At 43.5% G+C, this 20025-nt stretch overlaps 1 protein-coding gene across 1 annotated transcript in view; it reads left to right on the top strand.

Annotated features, from left to right (window-relative positions):
* Nucleotides 1–20025, top strand: part of adamts17 (ADAM metallopeptidase with thrombospondin type 1 motif, 17) — a 459909-nt gene that overhangs the window by 272840 nt on the left and 167044 nt on the right. Inside the window, exon 12 of the mRNA XM_080214008.1 lies at nucleotides 17098–17243. Coding sequence (XP_080070134.1) covers nucleotides 17098–17243 — 146 coding nt within the window. The remainder of the gene's footprint in view (nucleotides 1–17097; nucleotides 17244–20025) is intronic.

Below are 20025 nucleotides of genomic sequence, written 5' to 3'. Positions count from 1 at the left end.
AAATTGTCCCTTAGTGTCCTAACATGTACAGGTTAGATGGATTGACTATGCTAAATTTGCCAAGTATGGAGATGGAAAAGAGTCTTAGAGTGAAACAGGAGCCCTTTTCAATCAGAAATTTCTAAAATTGTGGAGTTGGTTTAGTTATCGTGGAGAAATGGATTGTAGCCAACAAGTTCCAAGTCAAAGGCCAGCCTAACGTGGTATTACAATTCATTCCTGTTCTGTTACAACTCAGTCACACCAGCAGATGGAGCATTTTACACCATTGGAGTGTCCTGTCCTCGCAGTAAAAATTATATAGTCCGTGTAGAACACAGCAGCTGGCAAGACTGCTTCTGTACCTTTTCTGTGCTGAGGAAGGAAATATGGTTAAAAGACAGATTGGTAGGAATAAATTGAGTCAAATCTATCAAAAAAAACTGCACCGGGCAGCCAAGTAAACATTGTAAATTGCTGTTAATGATGTTTTTTTCTGCTTTTGTTGTTTTCAGTTTTAGTGTTCTATTTGACCCTGAACAGAGTTTCCAACTCCATATCTTCTCCATCAGCAACGTTGCTAATTCCTCCTCCTGTAACGTTTTCTCACATCTGCTCCTGCCTCAGCTCAAATCCTGTTGAAACTTCCCAGGTGCAAAAGGTTTCAGCCGGGATTTTCCAGACGACCCCCAGACACACACGCACACAATGGGTTTTCCCAAGGCAGTGGCTATTGGCCACTGGTGGGATCTTCTGGTCCTGTCAAACTCAATGGCAATTTGCATGACTCACCAGCCCCAGCACTGGGCAACCTGCTGCAGGGAGTCACCTCCGGCAGGGCTGGATGATCCTACTGGTGAAACAGACTGGAAAGTCAGGGGCTTCTGACCCTGACACTGGCAGGTATCCTTGCAGGCGGGACAGGAAAATTTGGAGAGCTGTTGACTTTTAACAGCTAAGTTTTCCTGTGCTGCCTGCGCTGATGCCCAACAGTATCATAGCAGGAAAGTCCCACTCTCTGAAAAGGGAAAAGGATGAAAAATGTCAAATTTGAATCAATGAAAGAGAAGATATTGAACTTGGGAGCCTAAGAGGGTGTTGAACAATAGTGTGAATGATTTATGAAGAGTTTAACCTTAGAATTACTCCCAGAACTACCTCTGGTCTCTGTAAGAACAGTATAGTACCAGGGATAAATGTGGATGCAGAGATAGTTAAGAAGGAAAGGCTTCAATCAGCCAAGCTCAAGAGCGTACTACCAATATACCATCAACTCGTCTCCTGTTCCACCAGAGCCCAAATATCCTAGACCTCTGCTACACAAATATCAAACATGCCTACTGCTCTATTCCTGCTCACACTTTGGCAAATCAGCTGTACTCCTGCTCCCAGCTTACAAGTAAAAACTGAAACGGAAGAACCCATCAAAAAAAAATTGAGAAAGGTTGGTCTGAGGAATTGGATGATCTTTTACGGGACTGCTTAGAGTTAGTGGACTAGTCAGTATTTTAAAATTCTGCGGCCAGCCTGAACAAGTACGCCACTACAGTAACTGACTTCATCAGTAAGTGTGTAAAAGACTGTGTGCCGAAGAAGCAAATCCACATGATTCCCAACTGGAAACCATGGATGAACAGGGATATCTACTGCTTGCTGAAGTCTAGCTCTGCGGTGTTCAAGTCAGGCGACCCTGACCTATACAAGAAAGTCAGATATGATCTGAGGAAATCCGTCGATGATGTCAAAAGACAGTACCGGACCAAGCTAGAGTCCCAACCTAGCCACACTGACCCCCGCCAACTGTGGCAAGGTCTGCCAGACATAACAGGCTGCAAAATGAAAGCATATAAAATTGCCGGCTGCAAAGCACCCCTCCCTGATGACTTCCATGCATTTTATGCCCGTTTTGAGCAAGAGGTCAGCGAGAACATGCCCTGGAAGCCTCAGATGATCTGTATCTGAGGTCACCATTGCAGATGTCAGAGCAGCTTTCTCGAAGGTCAACCCATAGAGAGCGACTGGCCTGGATGAGTATCTGGATGAGCACTCAGCTCCTATGCAGATCTTCAACCTCTCTTTACAACAGCCTGAGGTCCCTATCTGCTTCAAAAAGATGACGATCATCAATACCAAAGAAAAGCCAAGCAATGTGTCTTAATGACTATCCATCATTATGAAGTGCTTTGAAAGGTTAGTCATGGCATGAATCAATTCCAGCCTCCTGGATTCATCTACCACTGCAACAGGTCCACAGCAGACGCCATCACCCTGGCCCTGCACTCAACCCTGGAATGCCTAGATAACAAAGACACCTCTTTCAGATTCCTATTTATTGATTACACTCAGCCTTCAACACCATTAGTTCACAAAGCTCATCTCCAAACTCTGTGGCCTGATCCTCGGCTCCTCCCTCTGCGACAGGATCCTGAATTTCCTAACCCACAGACCACAATCAGTAAGGATAGGCAACAATACCTCCCCCATGATCATCCTCAACAATGGTTCCCCTCAAGGCTATGTCCTGAGCCCTCTGCTACACACCTTATACACCTATGACTGTGCGGCCAAATTCCCCTCCAACTCGATTTTTCAAGTTTGCTGATGACACCACCTAGTGGGTCGGATCTCAAACAATGATGAGACAGAGTGCAGGAATGATAGAGAGAATCTGGTGAACTGGTGCGACAACAATTAGCTCTCCCTCAATGTCAACAAAACGAAGGAGATTATCATTGACTTCAGGAAGTGTAGTGGAGAACATGCCCCTGTCGACATCAATGGGGACAAAGTCGAAATGGTCGAAAGCTTCAGGTTTTTAGGTATCCAACAACCTGTCCTGGTTCCCCCATGCTGACACTACAGTTAAGAAAGCCCACCAATGCCTCTACTTTCTCAGAAGACAAAGGAAATTTGGCATATCAACTACAATTCTCACCAACTTTTACAGATGCACCATAGAAAGCATTCTTTCTGGTTGCATCACGGCTTGGTATGGCTCCTGCTCTGCCCAAGACCACAAGAAACTACAAAAGGTTGTTAAGTGTAGCCCAATCCATCATGAAAACCAGCTCCCATCCATTGACTCTGTCTACACTTTCCGCTACCTCGACAAAGCAACCAGCATAATTAAGGATCCCATGCACCCCGGACATTCTCTCTCCCACCTTCTTCCATCAGGATAAAGATACAAAAGTCTGAGGTCATGTATTAACTGACTCAAAAACAAATTCTTTCCTGCTGCCATTAGACTTTTGAATGGACCTACCTCGCATTAAGTTGATCTTTCTCTACACCCTAGCTATGACTGCAACACTCCCATTTCCCTCTCCATGTATGCTTTGTACAGCATGCAAGAAACAATACTTTTCACTGTCTACTAGTACATGTGACAATAATAAATCAAATCAAAAGCTTCCTGGAACATTGGGCCCAGCCGAGGGCCGTGGACTGGGACCAGCATCCTTACTGAAAGACTAACTACAATTAGCATTGATGAGTTAGAGATATATTTGTTCACCATATGATACAAAAATAGTAACAAAGTTATCACTGATAATAGGGCCACACTGGGAGTATATGTTTCAAGATAGTAGAAAAAGGAGTGAGCATGTTCATGTGAAACTCCACCATGGGCAGTATGGGTTGGATTCTCTTTCATTATCAAACCTTGATAGGTTGAAGGAGCTGGGACTCTTCTCCCTGGAGAGACGAAGGTTGAGAGGCGACCTGATAGAGGTTTATAAAATGTTGAGAGGAATAGATAGGGTGGATTCTCAGAGGCTATTTCCCCGGGTTGAAATGGTCACTACGAGAGGACACAGATTTAAGGTGCGGGGAGGCAAGTACAGAAGTGATGTTAGGGGTAAGTTTTTCACTCAGAGGGTAGTGAGTGAATGGAATTGGCTGCCGTCAGTGGTGGTGGAGGCGAACTCGCTGGGATCTTTTAAAAGACTTCTGGATGAGTATATGGGATTTAGTGGGATTGGGGGTTATAGATAGGTCTATGGATTGGTAGGTGTTGATGTGATCGGCGCAACTTGTGGGCCGAAGGGCCTGTTTGTGCTGTAGTGTTCTATGTTCTAATCTTTGGTGCCCTGAGCTTATGCTGTTTGAGTGTCTCCCGCTCTTTCCGAGTTGTTGCATGTTCTTGGTTTTGTGCTGGTTTCTTTTGTATCTCTTTGACGTTGACCAGGCGTGGCCAAACCTCTTGAACCTTAGAGCCGCATATGATAATCTTCTGACATTCAAGAGCCACAAGGCAAAGACAATCTGTTCAATTGTATTACTATTGCTTTAAGATATTACTATATTGAAGTTTTCTCTTAACTTCAGTGATCATGAAGTAAATATACTAGAGTTCTAAATCTGGATTAATAGTTATATTTAACCTTATTCAATATGTTTATATGTTTACTTAAGTTAACTTCCACATTGTAAAATTATTATTATAGTATAATCCCTTAAGTATGAAGATATTTAGTTACCAGTGCTGATCACTGCTCGAGGTAGAGGCTTTCTGAGTCTCTATCCTGGAAAGGCTGAGGATTTACCAGAATCAATATCATTTGCCTGGTGGGCAAAGAAAGCAATCTGGGAGATTTTTAAATGATATTTTAAGCAAATTACTTAAATGGTAAAAACAGAAAATAGAGACGTCAGAGCCACAACTGGACCAACCAGTTGGCACCATCAAAAGAGGGGAGAAACTACAACTCCCACCTTCAGACAGCACCGCACAGTGACATCGCACCTAATCAAATTCAAACCTAATGTTTAATCGAATGGAAAAAATAGTCAGGAGGATTCCCATTTTAGCAGGAAGCGATTAGGATTGGTGAGGTTTGAACTGAGCACAGACAGCAAGTATACGTCCAAGTAAGATTGGCAGAAGCGGGTGTTCAGGTCACTTCACCTCTGATCTTTTCATTAAAGAGATAGATATTATTCTGTGAGCTGCACTTTGTGTAAAGGAGATTGTGTGTAAATGATAAATATCATTATGGCATTTCCCTGTCTATTTCAGTTTTTATATTCATGAGATTCAGTTGAGTAGATAGAAAGAAACTGTTTGCTCTGTTAGGGAAGCTAGAACAAGGGCATACATTCTTAAAATGAGAGCTATGAGGCTGAATGGCCTCCTTCTGCACTGCAGGATTCTATGATTCTGTGATGATTCTATCCCACCTAGCAATGAAAAATGAAGCTGTTTTTCCACGTAAAGGGTAATGGAAAGCTGGAACTCATTCTTCACATCTGACATTAAACTGGCTGGACTCTTGTAACTTTTCTTTTCTCTCCTGCTCATCTTACACAATAAAGAAAATCTCTCTGGCTGGTTGGTTCAGCAATGTCCTCAATCTGTGGCCACAAACACCACCTTCCTCATGCCTCACACCACATTGTGATCTCCATCTGCTGCCCAGAGACGTAGATGGGAGGATACATCAGCAATTGAGCCTGTTGGGAGGGTGTGTGGATAATTCACAGAACATAAGTGAGCAGGAGAGGCTGACAGGCTGGAAGCAGGGGTGCCTGTGTAATTGGTTCTCACCTGCTTCTTTCTAGGGCAGTGGAGAATTTCATGTTTTCAATGCTTTCTGCTTGTAGAGGTTGAGGGTGTGGGTTTGGGGTCTGCCACCTATCAGTACACTCTCCTGACTGTCGTCCACTGTCTTGCTCTTAGGGATAAACAGGGAAATGGATGCATTCACTTTAATAATCATATGCAATAAAGTCAGGTGTCTACCAGTCCAAAAAGCCATAAGTTATTCCACCTGAGATGTTTAGTGGACTGATTCTGATACATGAGTGAAGGAGGGGTAATGTGTAAAAGGCATGACTTGACCATAGCAGCGTTGACAATAAGCTCTTCAATTAATTACAGGTTGCAGACCTGTTAGTTGCCAGCTCCACCTTCTGCATCAATCACCTTGCTCGGCCTGGGAAGATTATTAAACTATTCTGCAGCATTGACTGATCATTTGCCAGTGATTGGACTTGGCACAAAATATCTTGGAAACTCCTTACACTTCTCAGCAGCTGCTCTCTGTAGACCCTGTTGCTTGTCAGTTACAACATCCTGTCAATCCACTTCTACATTTGCCTTTCCTAAAAGATTATGTGAATTGTAAAGGAAAATGCTGAAGGAACTGGCACCGTTTCTGATGGGCATCATGGCTTAATCCATCCCCCCGCTCACTTCATTGATATTTAAGTAACCACAACACCAATTCCCATTTATATTGGACCTAAAACATTGTAAAATATTCCATGTTGTGACGCAGAAGTATTACCAGGCAAAATTTGAGGCTCAAAAGAAAATATTAGAATTGGTTACCAAAGTGAGGTCAAAAAGATGGGTTTTAGGATGTACATTGAAGGAGGAGGGCGAATCAGAGGTTTAGGGAGGGAGTTGTTGCAGAGCTGAGTGCCCAGGGAAATGAAGGCATGGCTGCCAATGAGTTAAAATCCGGCGTGAAAAATCAACTAGAATTGGAGGAGCACAGTGATCTCAAAATTTGTAGGGCTAGAAGAGGTAGAAAGGACAAGAGGGCTTTAAAAATATGAATGAGAATTTTAAAATTGACACTCCTGCTCCTTTTTCTGATGTTCTTACGCCTAGAACATAACAAATAGAGGCATCAAAGGGGCCACATTGGAGATTACAATGTGAAGTAAAAGCTCATGGTGTAGGAGGTAACATATTATCATGGATCGAGGATTGATTAGCTAATAGGAATGGTGTCAGAATAAATGGGTCATTTTCCTTGGGATCAGTGCTGGACCTTCAATGCTTTACAGTTTATATAAATGACTTGAATGAAGAGATTGAATGTATGGTTGCTGTATTTGCTGATGACACAAAGGTAAGCAGGGAAGTAAATTATGAGAAGGACATAAAGAGCTCACAAAGGGATTTAGATCAGTTTAGTCAGCGGGCAAAAAATTGGCAGATGGATATAATGTGATATAATGTGGGGAATTGTTAGTTTGTCCACTTTGGCAGAAAGAATAAGAAGGAGAGATTGCAGAACTCTGAGGACAGAGAGATCTGGGTATCCTGGTGGGCAAATTATCAAATGGTATAGCAAGTGATTAAGAAGGCAAATGAAATGTTTTTGTTCATTGCTAAGTGTTAGGGACCAGGTCAGAAACTCCCAGGTACATTATGAAGTTAGTCTAGACCCTAACATTTTGATTTTGCCATCAGGGTAAGCATAAAGTGGTTCACTCCAGGTATGATTCAAGAGACCCACTCGGAAGCTTTTTTCAATACAAACTTTATTTACATACACAGAACATATCAAAAAGAATTAGCATAAATTTTGTCAATTAAAATACTTAAACATAATGAAGTATAATTCTTAACAGCTAGCTATCTCTATTGTTCCAATTTAGCAGTATCCCCAGAGACATAAATCCCTTCTTTAGAACCAGTTGGCACAGAAACGAAATACACTTATTTGGTTACCACATTAATGCCTTTTAACACCTCTGGCGAGTGATCTGGACAGATACTTGTCTTCTAATTCTCATGCAGCAACTTCCAGAGAAAGCTCCACTCCCAAATGGTAAAATCTCAGAGAAATAGATTTATTTCCCAGCAGATTCAGTCTTCAGATCTCAGAGAGGGGAATGGAGAGGCACTTCTGCTCCCAAAAAACAACTGATCTTGAGTTCTCTGTGTAAGTCTAGCTATATACTGTGAATCAAGCTAATCAAGCCTTATATAAAAGCAAATTACTGCAGATGCTGGATTCTGAAACCAAAAGAGAATGCTAGAAAATCCCAGCAAGTCTGGCAACATCTGTGAGGAGAGAAAAAAACTGATGTTTCGAGTCCAGATTTCCCTTTGTCAAAGCTAAAAGGCATAGAAAGTAGGAGATATTTATACTGCAGGGTAAGCGAATGAAAGATAAGTCATAGCCATAGAAACCAGGGGAAAAGGCTGCTAATAGCGGTCCATAGAAAGAATGAAGGGTGTGAATGGCCAAATGGCAGAGAAGCTGAAGGTAAGCTGTGACAGACGGAGATGTGGGGGAAAGGGGGGGAATAGGTGGGAGAGAGGTAAAATTTAGAAAAAGGGGGAAAAGTGAAGCAAAGGGAATAAAAGGTAAGGAAAAAAAGGATAAAATAGCGGGAAAGAGTGGGTGGGGGAAGAAAAATGATAAAGAATGATAGTCAATAAAAAGATATTGACTACCTACCTTGTCTATACCCCTCATTATTTTATAGACCTCTATAAGGTCACCCCTCAGCCTCCTACACTCCAGAGAAAAAAGTCCCTGTCTATTCTTATGTTCCCAGATCCCAGCCTGTTCTTATGTTCTTATTCAGCCTCTCCTTATAACTCAATCCATCAAGTCCCGGTAGCATCCTAGTAAATCTTTTCTGCACTCTTTCTAGTTTAATAATATCCTTTCTATAATAGGGTGAACAGAATTGCACACAGTGTTCCAATTGTGGCCTTACCAATGTCTTGTACAACTTCAACAAGACGTCCTAACTCCTGTATTCAATGTTCTCATAGAATAGAAATCATAGAAACTCTACGTACAGAAAGAGGCCATTCAGCCCATCAAGTCTGCACTGACCACAATCCTGTCCAGGCCCTACCCCCATATCCCTCTATACTTACCCACTAATCTCTCAAATCTACACATCTCAGGACACTAAGGGCAATTTTTGTATGGCCAATCAACCTAACCCGCACATCTTTGGACTGTGGGAGGAAACCAGAGCACCCAAAGGAAACTCATGCAGCCATGAGGAGAATGTGCAAACTCCACACAGACAGTGACCCAAGCCAGAATCAAACCCAGGTCCCTGGAACTGTGAAGCAGCAATGCTAGCTACTGTGCCACCCTGACTGATGAAACCAAGCATGCCGAATGCCTTCTTCACCATTCTGCCCACCTGTGACTCCGCTTTCAATGAGTTGTGAACATGTACCCCTAGATCTCTTTGTTCTGTAACTCTCTCCAGTGCCCTACCAGTAACTGAGTAAGTCCTGCCCTGGTTCAATCTATCAAAATGCATCACCTCGCATTTGTTTAAATTAAACTCTATCTGTTATTCGTCAGTCCATTGGCCCAATTGATCAAGATCCCGTTGCAATTGAAGATAACTTTCTTCATTGTCCACTATGCCACCCATTTTGGTTTCATCTGCAAGCTTACTAACCATGCCCCTATATTTCTCATCCAAATCATTAATGTAAATGACAAATAACAGTGGGTCCAGCATTGATCCCTGAGGCACATTGCTGGTCACAGGCCTCCAGTTTGAACAACAACTCTCTACAACTCTGTCAAGAAGCTAATTTTGTATCCATTTAGATTCTTCAGCCTTGATCCCATCGGATTTAACTTTGTGCAACAACTTACCATGCGGTACCTTGTCAAAGGCTTTGCTGAAGTCCGTGCAGACAACATCCACTGCATTGCCCTCATCTACCTTCTTGGTGAGCCCTTCAAAAAACTCAATCAAATTTGTGAGATATGATTTTCCACTCACAAAGCCACGCTGACTGTCCCTAATCAATCCTTGCGTCCCTAAATGCCTGTTGACCCTGTTTCTCAAAATACCTTCTAACAATTTACCCGCCACAGACATGAGGCTCACTGGCCTGTAGTTCCCAGGCTTTTCCCTGCAGCCCATTTTAAACAGAGGCACAACATTTGCCACTCTCCAATCTTCAGGCACCTCACCCATGACTATCGATGATTCAAATATCTCAGCTAGGGGACCTGCAATTTCCTCCCTAGCTTCCCACAATGTCCTGGGATATACTTCATCAAGTCCCGCAGATTTATCTACCTTGATGCACTTCAAGACTTTCAGCAGCATCTTCTCTGTAATATGTACACTCCTCAAGACTCCTCTTTATTTCCCCAAGTTCCCTAACATCCATGCTTTTCTCAACAGCAAATACTGATGAGAAATATTTATTTAGAAGCTCACCCATCTCTTGTGGATCTGCACATAGATGACCTTGTTGATCCTTAAGAGGCCCTACTCTCTCCCTCGTTACTCTTTTGCCCTTTATGTATTTGTAGAAGCTCTTTGGATTCTCCTTTGCCTTATCTGCCAAAACAATTTTGTGTCCCCTTTTGCCCTCCTGATTTCTCTCTTAACTCTACTCTTTCATCCTCTATACTCTTCAAGAGATTCACTTGATCCCAGCTGCCTGTGCATGTCATGTGCCTCTTTCTTCTTCTTGATCAGGATCTCAATGTCCCGAGTTATCCAGGGTTCCCAACTTCTGCCGGCTTTGCCCTTCACTCTAAGAGGAATGTGTTTAAGTCTTTTAAGAGACTTTTGGATAACTACATGGGACTTAGTAAGATAGAGGGTTATAGGTAAACCTAGTAGGTAGGGACACGTTTGGCGCAACTTGTGGGCCAAAGGGCCTGTTTGTGCTGTAGTTTTTCTATGTTCTATGTTCTAACCCTGGTTAACACACTTTGTAAAGCATGCCATTTACCAGACGTCCCTTTGCCTTCCCACAGACTCCCCCAATTAACTTTTAAAAGATGAGATGCTGTCCTTCCAGTTTGCATTGAGCTTCACTAGAACATTGCAGCAAGCTAAGGACAGACATGAGGGCATGGAGCAGGATTGTGTGTTAAAATGGCAAGCAAAGGGAAGGTCAGGGTTCTGAGTGCACACAAACCGAAGGCGCTCTGCAAAGCGATCACCCAGTCTACGTTTGGTCTCTCTGATATAGAGGAGACCACACTGGGAGCAGCAAATGCATTAGACCAAATTGAAGATGGTGCAACTGAGACGCTGCTTAATCTGGAATTAATGTTTCGGACCTTGGATGGTGAACAAAGAAGAGGTAAAGGGACGGGTGTTACACCTTCTGCGATTGCATGGGAAGGTGCCATGAGTGATGGGAGAGGTGTCAGAAGAGGGTACAGTGGAGGAGTGGATCAGGTTATCTCAGAGGAAAAGGTCTCTGTGGAATGCTGACAGAGGGAGTAAAGGGAAGATGTATTTGGTGGTGGCATCACACTGGAGTTGGCGAAAGTGGTGGAGGATTATGCTTTGCATGCGGAGGCTGGTGGGGGGAAATGTGAGAACAGGGGGGACTCTATCGTGTTCTGGGAGGGAGGAGAGGGGGGTGAAGGTTGTGGCATGGGAGATGGACTGCATGCTTTGAGGGCTCTGTCCACAGCTATAGATGGGAATCCATGGTTGAGGAAAAAGGAGCACATATTAGAAGCACCACTTTGGACAGTGGCATCGTCGGTACAAATACAAAGGAGGCAAAGGAGCTGAGAGAAAGAGTTGGAGTCTCTATAGAATGTAGAGCGTGAAGAGCTATAGTCCAGATAGCTGTGGGAGTCAGTAGGCACTTAATGGATATTAGTAGTTAGTCTATTGCCAGAAATGGAGACAGGTCATGGAAGGGAAATGTCTGAGATGGTCCAAGTGAAGGCGATGGAGGGGTGGAAGCTGGAAGCGAAGTTGATGAATTTTTCGAGGTCCGAACAAGAGCATGAAGCAGCATCAAAATAGTCATCGATGTACTGGTAGAGGAGTTATGGAAGGGGACTCAAGTAGGGCTGGAAGAAGGAATGTTCCACATGCCCCATAAAAAGTCAGGCATAGCTAGGACTCATTGCTACTCCTTTGATTTGGAGGAAGTGGGGTGTGTTAAAGGAGATGTTGCTGAGAGATAGAACGAGTTCAACCAGGCGGGAAAGAGTGGTGATGGATGGGAATCGTTCAGCCCTCTTCAAGAAGGAAGCAAAGAGCTCTAAGGCCATCCTGGTGTGGAATGGAGGTATGGAGAGATTGCACATCTATGGTGAATAGGAGGTAGTTAGGGCTTGTGAACTGGAAGCCGTCAATATGATGCAGAGCATCAGAGGAATCCCAGATGTAGGTGGGAAGGGAATGGACCAGAGGGTGAGGATGAAATCAAGAGGAGAGGAAATATGTTCGGTGGGCGTGAGCATGCTAACACAATGGCCTACCAAGACAGTCCTTTTTGTGGATTTTCGGAAGTAGGTAGAAGTGGGCTGTACGGGGTTGGGAGAATGACGTTGAAAGCTGTGGGGAGGAAGACATCTGGAGGAAATGGAGTCAGTGATGCTGTTGGAGATAATAACTTGATGTTCAGTGGTGTGGTCATGGTCTGGGGGGGTGAGGTAGGAGAAAGTATCTGAGAGTTGGCGCTCAGTCTCTGCGAGGTAGAGATCAGTGGGATGATCTTTTGGAGAGTTGGTGCGGACTTGATGGGCTGATGGCTCTTTCTGCACTGTAGAGATTCTATATCGGTTCAACTGAATCCCTAAATACTAAAATTTACAGTCTCTCACTTTTCAAAGAATGTTATGTTTCTCCATTCTTCATACTCAATTGAATAATTTCATACTTCCCCATGTTGTCCTCCAGTTATCTTCCTGTCCTGTCACTTAATTTGTCTATATCCCTTCACAACCTCTTTGTATTCTCCTCACAGCTTACTTTCCCACTAGCTTTACATCATCACACACTGTACTCAGTCTCCTAATCTACATTGTTGATATAGAATGTTAACTGAGGTCCAGGGATCTGCGGCACCACCACCAGTACACAATGTCATTCTGAAAGCGACACCTTTATTTCTACTACCTGTTAATTTTTTCCCATTCTTCCTGTCTGTTAGTCAATCCTCAAATCCAGCTAGTTCACCGTTCTCAGCCCCATGAGCTCTAATCCGATCCAAGAGCCTCTTGTGTGCAGCATCCAAATATATTCTGGTTCATTCACCCTTTCCCTTACATAAAACGTATTGACACAGCCCAACCATATTATGATTTTCCAAGTGTCATTAATGATCAAATCATTCATAATAACACCCGCTCATTTTCCCTTTGATTAATATCAGATTAACAGTGGCGTGGATGAGAAACCCAGCAGCTAATGAACTAAGATTGGGCAGTGTAGGGCTGTGTAGGAGATGTTTGTGGGCAGCCTTTGGTGATGGAACTGAAATACAGCTGAGGGGCAAATGAAGGTTGGGAACTGTCTGATTCAGGCTTAGACTGTTGGCAGGGAGTTCTCTGACTAAAGAACAGAGCTTGGGGCAGGGACTGAAGACAGTGCCTTTGATCTTCAATATTTAATTTCTGCTCATCCGATGCTGGATGTCGAAGAAATAGCTTGCCAAATCAGAGGCAGTCAATGAGTCACTTCCCAAGAAAGGAGACTTTCCAGGCTTCAGAGTGTGTTTAAATTTCAATACAATCCTGGAAACCTGAAACCTCCGTGATTATGTTGCAGTTGTTTGATCCCAGATCAGCTCTAGCCCAAGATTCAGTGACGTATTTTTAGAGGCTTGAGAACTGACTTGAATCCCTTTAAATTGGAATTCTCCTGCAAAACAATAATAACAAAGAGCAATGACTAACTGAGACTCACTTCAAGCGCAATTAGCTCCTGTTTGCTGCAGACACAGGTTTTCCTGCCACTGATTGTGGAAATGGTGCATATGCAGGAATTTGAGAATCCAAGTACACAGCCATTTAAAGCCATTGCACTGATGCAAAAAGGAATCAAACAGGATAAGAGGACATTGACATTAATCTCAAAAGGGCTGGAAAAGTAAAGAGGAAGGGATGCTTCATATATAGAGTCATAGAAGTTTACGGCATGGAAATAGGCCCAACTTGTCCATGCTGTCCTTTTTATTTAATCACTAAGCTAGTCCCAATTACCTGTGTTTAGCCCATATCCCTCTGTACCATCTTACCCATGTAACTGTCTAAATGCTTTGTAAAAGACAAAATTGTGCCTGCCTCTACTATTAAATGTAGCAGCTTGTCCAAGATACCAACCTCTGTGCAAAAAAAATGCCAATCTGTACCCTTCTGTATCTCTCCCCTCTCACCTTAAACCTATGCCCTCTAATTTTAAACTGCCCTATCTTTGGGAAAAGATATTGACTATCTAGCTGATCCATGCCCCTCATTATTTTATAAATCTCCATAAGATCATCCCTAAGCCTCTTATGCTCCAGGGAAAAAAGTCCCAGTCTATCCAGCTTCCTTTTAACTCAAACCATCAAGTGCCTGTAGCATCCTAATAAATCTTTCCTGCACTGTTTCTAATTTAATAGTATCCTTTCTATAATAGGGTGACCATAGGGTACATAGTATTCCAAGTGTGGCCTTACCAATGTCTTGTACAACTTCAACAAGACATCCCAACTCCTGCATTCAATGTTCTGACCAATGAAACCAAGCATGCCAAATGCCTTCTTCACTTCTCCATCCACCTGTGATTTCACTTTCAAGGAATTATGATCCTGTACCCTTAGATCTCTTTGTTTTATAACTCTCCCCAACATCCTACCACTAACTGAGTAAGTGCTGCCCTGGTTCAGACTACCAAAATGCATCATTTCACATTTATCTAAATTAAATTCCATCTGCCAGTCATCAGCCAACTGGCCCAATTGATCAAGATCCCATTGCAATCCTAGATAACCTTCACTATCCACTATGCCACCAATGTTGATGTCATCTGCAAACCTACTAACCATGCCTCCTAAACTCTCATCCAAATCATTAATATGCGGTCATATGGTTTGGTTATGGAGAACGGATAGGAAAGTGGAGTTCAGACTGAGACAAGATCAGCCATGATTTTATTGAATGGCAGAGCAGATTGGGGCTGAATGGCCCAGTCCTGCTCTTAGTTCTTATGCTGTGATGTACGGAGCCTTTGTCAATCTGGAGTAAGTGGGTTCAGATCTGGGCACTGTACCTTCTTGGGGGTTTACCAGAATGAAACCAGAGCTTTTTTTATATTTCATGGAATGTGGGCATTGCTGGTTAGGCCAGCATTTATTGCCCTTCCTTAATTACCCTAGGGAAGATAGTGGTGAACATCACCTTGAACAGCTAAAGTCCATGTGGTGTAGGTATACTCACAATACTGTTAGGAAGCGAGTTCCAGGATTTTGACCCAGTCATGGTAGCCCAGTGACAATACCACTACGCCACTGCCATACACCTCATCTCTGGAGTTCAGCCCTTCTGACCATGTTTGGCCTAAGGTTCTAATGAGGTCAGGAGCTGTGAGACCCTGTCAGAATACAAACTGCACATTCGTAAGCAGGTTATTGCTGAGTAAGTGCCTCTTCATAGCACTGTTGACAACCCTTTCCATTACTTTGATAATCAAGAGTAGATTGATAGGGAAGGAATTGTCTGGGTTTGATTTGTCCTCTTTCTTATTTACAGGATGTACCTTGGCAATTTTCCACATTGTCAGTTAGTGCCAGTGTTGTAGCTATACAGGAACAGCTTGACTAGGGGCAAGTTCTGGAGCACACGTCTTTAGTACTATTGCAAGAATATTGTCAGGCCCTATTGCCTTCGTTTCTTGATATTGTGTTGAGTGAATCACTGAGGATTGGCACCTGTGATGCTGGGGACAACAGGAGAAGGCTTAGGTGAATCATTCACTAGGCACTTCTGGGTGAAGATCGTCATGAATGCTTTAGCCTTGTCTTTTTCACTGGCGTTCTGGGCTCCTCCATCGCTGAGGGTGGGGATATTTGTGGATCCTCCACCTCCAATGAGTTGTTTAATTGACCATTCAGGACTGAATGTGGCAGGACTGCAGAGCTTAGAACTGATCTGTCAGTTGTGAGATTGCTTAGCTCTATCTATTTCTTCCTGTTTATGCTGTTTTGCATGCAAGTAGTTCTGTTTGGTAACTTCACCTGTTGGCCTACATTTTTAGGTATAGCCGGCGCTGCTTCTGGCCTGCCCTCCTGCACTCTCATTGAGTGAATCCCCTAGCTTGGTGGTAATGAAGGAGTGGGCATTATGCCAGGCCACAAAGTTATAAATTGTGGTTCTATGCAGTTCTGCTGCAGTTGCCTGTTGTGTCTCATGGATGCCAAGTTTTTAAGTTGCTAGATCTGTTCAAAACCTATTTTGTTTAGCACAGTGGTAATGCCACATGACACGATAGATAATGGATCAATTTGAGGACAATGCAATGCTCACTCCTTCCAATCCTGTCATAGACAGATGCATCTGTGATAGGTAGTATGATGAGCATGAGGTAAAATAGATTTCTCCCTTTTTAAAAATTCTTTCATAGGAAGAGCATCACTGGTTGGGTCAGCATTTAATGCCCATCCCTAATTGCCTTTGAACTAAGTGGCTTGCTGGACCTTTTAAAAGTTCACGACATACCTGTGGATCTGGAGTGATACATAGGCCAGATCAGGTAAGGATTCCTTTCCTAAAGGACATTGTGAACCAGATGGGTTTTAATGACAATCGACAATGGTTTCATAATCATAATTAAACTTCTAATTCCAGATTTTTATTGACTTTAAATTTCACCATTTGCGTTGGTGAGATTCTAACCTGGGCCCCAGATATTACCCTGGGTCTCTGGATTACTAGTTGGTTCCCTTACTACATGCTGCAGACCAGTCTGGCAAATATGTCTTCAGGATCCTGCCAGCTCGGTCTGTGGTGATGCAGCTGAGCCACTTTTGGTGATGGACATTGAAGTTCCTCACCCAGAGTACTCTTATCAAACTTAGTGCTTTTTCCAATTAATGTCCAACATGGAGGAGTACTGATTGATCAACTGAGATTACAAGACTAAATCTCCCAGAAATTTGTTCAAATCTGTTTGCAGGTTGTAATCGTCAAGAGGTTTCCTTGCTCAGGTTTGACCTGAAACAATGAGCTCTCTTGAAGTTTAAATTTTGAGGCCAGGTTGCATGGACTAAGCTTATACTCAGCTGGATTTTAAAAATGAGGGGTGATCTATTTAATACTAAAAGGATTTGCTAGATAAAATATTTGCTCAGGTGAGGATTGAAGAACAGAATTTTAAAATCTAAACATTTAGAAGGAAATTCAAGAAGCAATTAGTTGATGGTGGAAATCTGACACTCCTTCCCCCAAAAGGATGTTAATGTTCAGGCTCAACTGGAGCAATCGTGACTGAAATGGATTTTTGTTAGTTAGTGCATTGAGGTATTTATGGAAGGCCCGAAGGGCTGAATGGCCTCCTGTTCCTGTGTTACTGTTAAATAACTGGTGTGAAGGTGCAGATTTTAATGTGTGCTTTCTGCTGTGATTTAAGTGGTGCAGAGCAGGCGAATGTGTCAGTAAAACACCAATCCCGGAGCACGTAGATGGAGACTGGAGTATGTGGAGCCAGTGGAGTATGTGCAGCAGGACCTGTGGAACTGGAGCAAGGTTTAGACAAAGAAAATGCGACAATCCCCCGTAAGTAATTTTGACAAAGCTCCACTGCAAAACATCCTGTAATTTATTACTGTGTTGCCAAATCACATATTGTCGTCTTAATTCTCACAGCTCCTGATGGTATTGCTTTAGTATTCAAAGCAATTGTATACAGAAAGAAAAGTTGTTTCTCACCTCAACCATACAGGAAACATTAAAAGATCTTGAGTAATGTGTAAAAAAAAATTGTTTGAGATTTATCATAGAATCATAGAGCCCTACAATGCAGAAAGAGGCCCTTCGACCCATCGAGTCTGCACCGAACACAATCCCACCCAGGCCCTACCCCCATATCCCAACATATTACACCCACGAATCCCCCTCATCTATGCATCCCTGGACACTAAGGGGCAATTTCTTAGTATGGCCAATCAACCTAACCCACACATCTTTGGACTGTGGGAGGAAACTGGAGTACCTGGAGGAAACCCACGCAGACACGAGGAGAACGTGCAAACTCCACACACAGTGAACCAGGCTGGGAATCGAACCCAGGACCCTGGAGCTGTGAAGCAGCAGTGCTAACCACTGAGCTACTGTGCCGCTCATTAGTAGAAGCTTTCTCTTTGCATTTAATGTGTTCACGTTAAATTCCATTTCTGGCTTCCTTTAGTGGGATGAAGGCAGTGTATGGACCCAGCAGGCAGCCAAGGGGAAAATTGCTTATCATGTTGTGTTCCACCCCTGAAAACTGCATCTCCCATTCCATCATTCACTCACTCCTTACATACATGAGACAAAATATAACACAAAACTACACAGGATACTATATCCAGAAAAGGCTGGCGCAGTGGAGGGATCAGAGATATGGACATGATGTCCCTGAGTTTAGGGTCACAGGATATCACTCCTTAGCCAAATTTGTGAATCATTTGAAAGAACATACACCTGAAAAGAATGACCATCATGTAGAGAAAGTATCATCAAATCTCATACAGACAATACAGACAGCCTCTCTGTCTCCAGGTATCATAGAATCCTTACACTGCAGAAAGAAACCATTCAGCCCATTGAACTACACTGACAACACTCCCACTCAGGCAGTATCCCCTAACCCCATGTATTTAGAACGTAGAACATAGAAAAACTACAGCACAAACAGGCCCTTTGGTTGCACCGATCATATCCCTACCTACTAGTCTTATCTATAAACCTCAATCCTATGAAGTCCTATGTACTCATCTAGGGTCTTTTAAGAGACTTCTGTCGAATTTGCCTCCACCACCACCGACGGCAGCCGATTCCACTCACCCACCACCCTCTGAGTGAAAAACTTACCCTTGACATCTCCTCTGTACCTACTCCCCAGCACCTTAAACCTGTGTCCTCTCGTAGCAACCATTTCAGCCCTGGGAAAAAGCCTCTGAGAGACCACCCGATCTATACCTCTCAACATCTTATACACCTCTATCAGGTCACCTCTCACCTTCGTCTCTCCAGGGAGAGAAGACCGAGTTCCCTCAACCTATCCTCATAAGGCAAGCCACCCAATCCAGGCAACCTCCTTGTAAATCTCCTCTGCACCCTTTCAATAGCTTCCACATCCCTCCTGTAATGAGGTGACCAGAACTGAGCACAGTACTCCAAGTGGGGTCTGACTAGGGTCTTATAAAGCTGCAGCATTACCTCCTGACTCCTAAACTCAATCCCTCAATTGATGAAGGCCAGTACACCATACTCCTTCTTAACCACATCCTCTACCTGCAAGGCCGACTCAAGAGTCCCTTGGACCCAGACCCCAAGGTCCTTCTGATCCTCTACAATGCTAAGAGTCTTACTCTTGATACTTCATCCCATTTGACCTGCCAAAATGGACCACTACACATTTATCCGGATTGAAGTCTATCTGCCACTTCTCCGCCCAGTATTGCATTCTATCTCTGTCACGCTGTAACTTCTGACATCCCTCCAAACTATCTACAACACCACCAACCTTCCTGTCCTCGGCAAACTTACCAACCCATCCCTCCACTCCCTCATCCAGGTCATTTATGAAAATTACAAACAGCAAGGGTCCAGAACATATCCCTGGGACACTCCATTGGTGACCGACCTCCATGCAGAAAAAGACCCATCTACAAACACTCTCTGCCTTCTGTGGGCAAGCCAGTTCTGGATCCACAAAGCAACAGCCCCATGGATCCCATGCCCTCTCACTTTCTCAAGTCTTGCATGGGGGACCTTATCGAACGCCTTGCTGAAGTCCATATAAACCACATCTACTGCTCTTCCTTCATCAATGCGTTTAGTCACATCTTCAAAAAACTCAACCAGGCTTGGAAGGCACGATCTGCCTTTGACAAAACCATGCTGACTACTTTTGAGCATACTAAACTTCTCTAAATGTTCATAAATCCTGTCCCTTAGGATCTTCTCCATCAGCTTACCAACCATTGAGGTTAGACTCACCGGTTAGTAATTTCCTGGGCTATCCCTATTCCCTTTCTTGAACATAGGAATCACATCCGCAATCCTCCAGAACCTCTCCCGTCTCCATCGACGATGCAAAGATCATCGCCAGAAGCTCTGCAATCGCTTCCCTCGCCTCCCACAGTAACCTGGGGTACATCCCATCTGCTCCCGGCGACTTATCTATCTTGATGCTATTCAAAATTTCCAACACATCCTCTTTCTTAATGTCCACCTTGCTAATTTATCTTGCTAATCCTCCTAACACTAAGGGTCAGTTTAGCATGACCAATCTACCTAACCCACACATCTTTGGACTGTGGGAGGAAACCGGAGCACCGGGAGGAAACCCACG

This window comes from Carcharhinus amblyrhynchos, chromosome 28, assembly GCF_965287045.1.
Source record: "Carcharhinus amblyrhynchos chromosome 28, sCarAmb.v2.hapA, whole genome shotgun sequence".
NCBI classification, from domain to species: domain Eukaryota; kingdom Metazoa; phylum Chordata; class Chondrichthyes; order Carcharhiniformes; family Carcharhinidae; genus Carcharhinus; species Carcharhinus amblyrhynchos.
The sequence above is the reverse complement of the archived record's forward strand: the minus strand, read 5'-3'. Positions and strand labels throughout refer to the sequence as shown.